Source organism: Aplysia californica, unplaced genomic scaffold (assembly GCF_000002075.1).
Source record: "Aplysia californica isolate F4 #8 unplaced genomic scaffold, AplCal3.0 scaffold01457, whole genome shotgun sequence".
Lineage (NCBI taxonomy): Eukaryota > Metazoa > Mollusca > Gastropoda > Aplysiida > Aplysiidae > Aplysia > Aplysia californica.
In genome coordinates, this window is record NW_004798727.1 from 27,619 (window position 1) to 28,724 (window position 1,106).

At 47.2% G+C, this 1,106-nt stretch overlaps 1 protein-coding gene across 1 annotated transcript in view; it reads right to left on the minus strand.

Moving 5' to 3' along the window:
- The window catches only part of LOC101855542 (endochitinase A), a gene marked incomplete at its 3' end in the record, with an annotated part of 26,584 nt that extends 26,248 nt beyond the window's left edge, over positions 1-336 (minus strand). Inside the window, exon 1 of the mRNA XM_035973586.1 lies at positions 305-336. Within this exon, the coding sequence (XP_035829479.1) occupies positions 305-336 (32 nt within the window). The remainder of the gene's footprint in view (positions 1-304) is intronic.
- Positions 337-1,106: the final 770 nt, after the last annotated feature.

Genomic DNA, 1,106 nt, shown 5'->3' on the forward strand with positions numbered 1-1,106 from the left:
TCCCCCCCCCCCCCCCCCCAGGTATATTTGAAAGCAGTCAACGCCACGCTTGCCTGTTCCTGGCCATCTCCTCCAATCTTTCCACATCTAGGCCCTCAGTGATTGTCTTATCCCCGGTTGTGCTTCTTTAACTTCCGATTGGTCTACCTTTTTTTCTTTTCCCAGTTGATCTCCAATACCACATCTGATAGGGCAACCTGCACAACGTACCCCTACACTAAATTACCATAATTGCGACTCTTTACTCAAACAAACAAACAAACGCAAAGACAGAAATGAGAGACTTGACTCCGACAATGCTTACCTCACAATCTCAGACAAGAAGGAAGAATCCATGTTGACCTTCCTAATGAGACCACGAACAAAAAACGAACTCAGAACTGAACCCTAACCCTCCGTCCACGGCCATATGGTCCGACATGCCCTGGACTTCAACTCTACACTTTCACAAAGGGACGGATCCGATTTCAGAAAAATAATCCAAACACGGTTCTGCGAAACTCTTCTCAGAGTGAAACTCACACCAAACTGACACACGCGCGAAAAAGACCTGAATGATTGATGGTGCGCACCGCCGTGCACTATTGCTATCACAAACGCACCAAAGTGGGATCAAGAACTGTACACCAAGACTGAAGTTCCTTGTCGATCTTGGCTATACACTTGCACTAGAAATAGTCCTATATCCAGAACAAAGAAGAACAAACAAGACGTATTTGTTCATTCAGCTCCTGGAGTGTTTTGCATCAGTACCACGAGGGCATTCATCTATATCACAGAGCTATATTTATAGGAGAGGGTTGGGAAAGAGGGAGAGGTGGGGAGGGAGGGGGGGAGATGAGAAAAACATATCATGTACTGTATATTCAGTTTGGACTACTATGTACGTCTATCAAGACGAAAGAAAAAAAGGCTCGCGCGCGTAGTTTGATTTTTCCCAACTGACAAATTGTGGCGCGCAGAGAGGGAGAGGAAAGAAAAGAGAGGGGGCGGGGCGGAAGGGGCAGTAAAAGGTAGGGCAGAGAGAGGGGGGGAGAGAGAGGGAGAGAGAGAGAGAGAGAGAGATAGAGAGAGAGACAGGGAGAGAGAGACACAGAGAGAGAGAG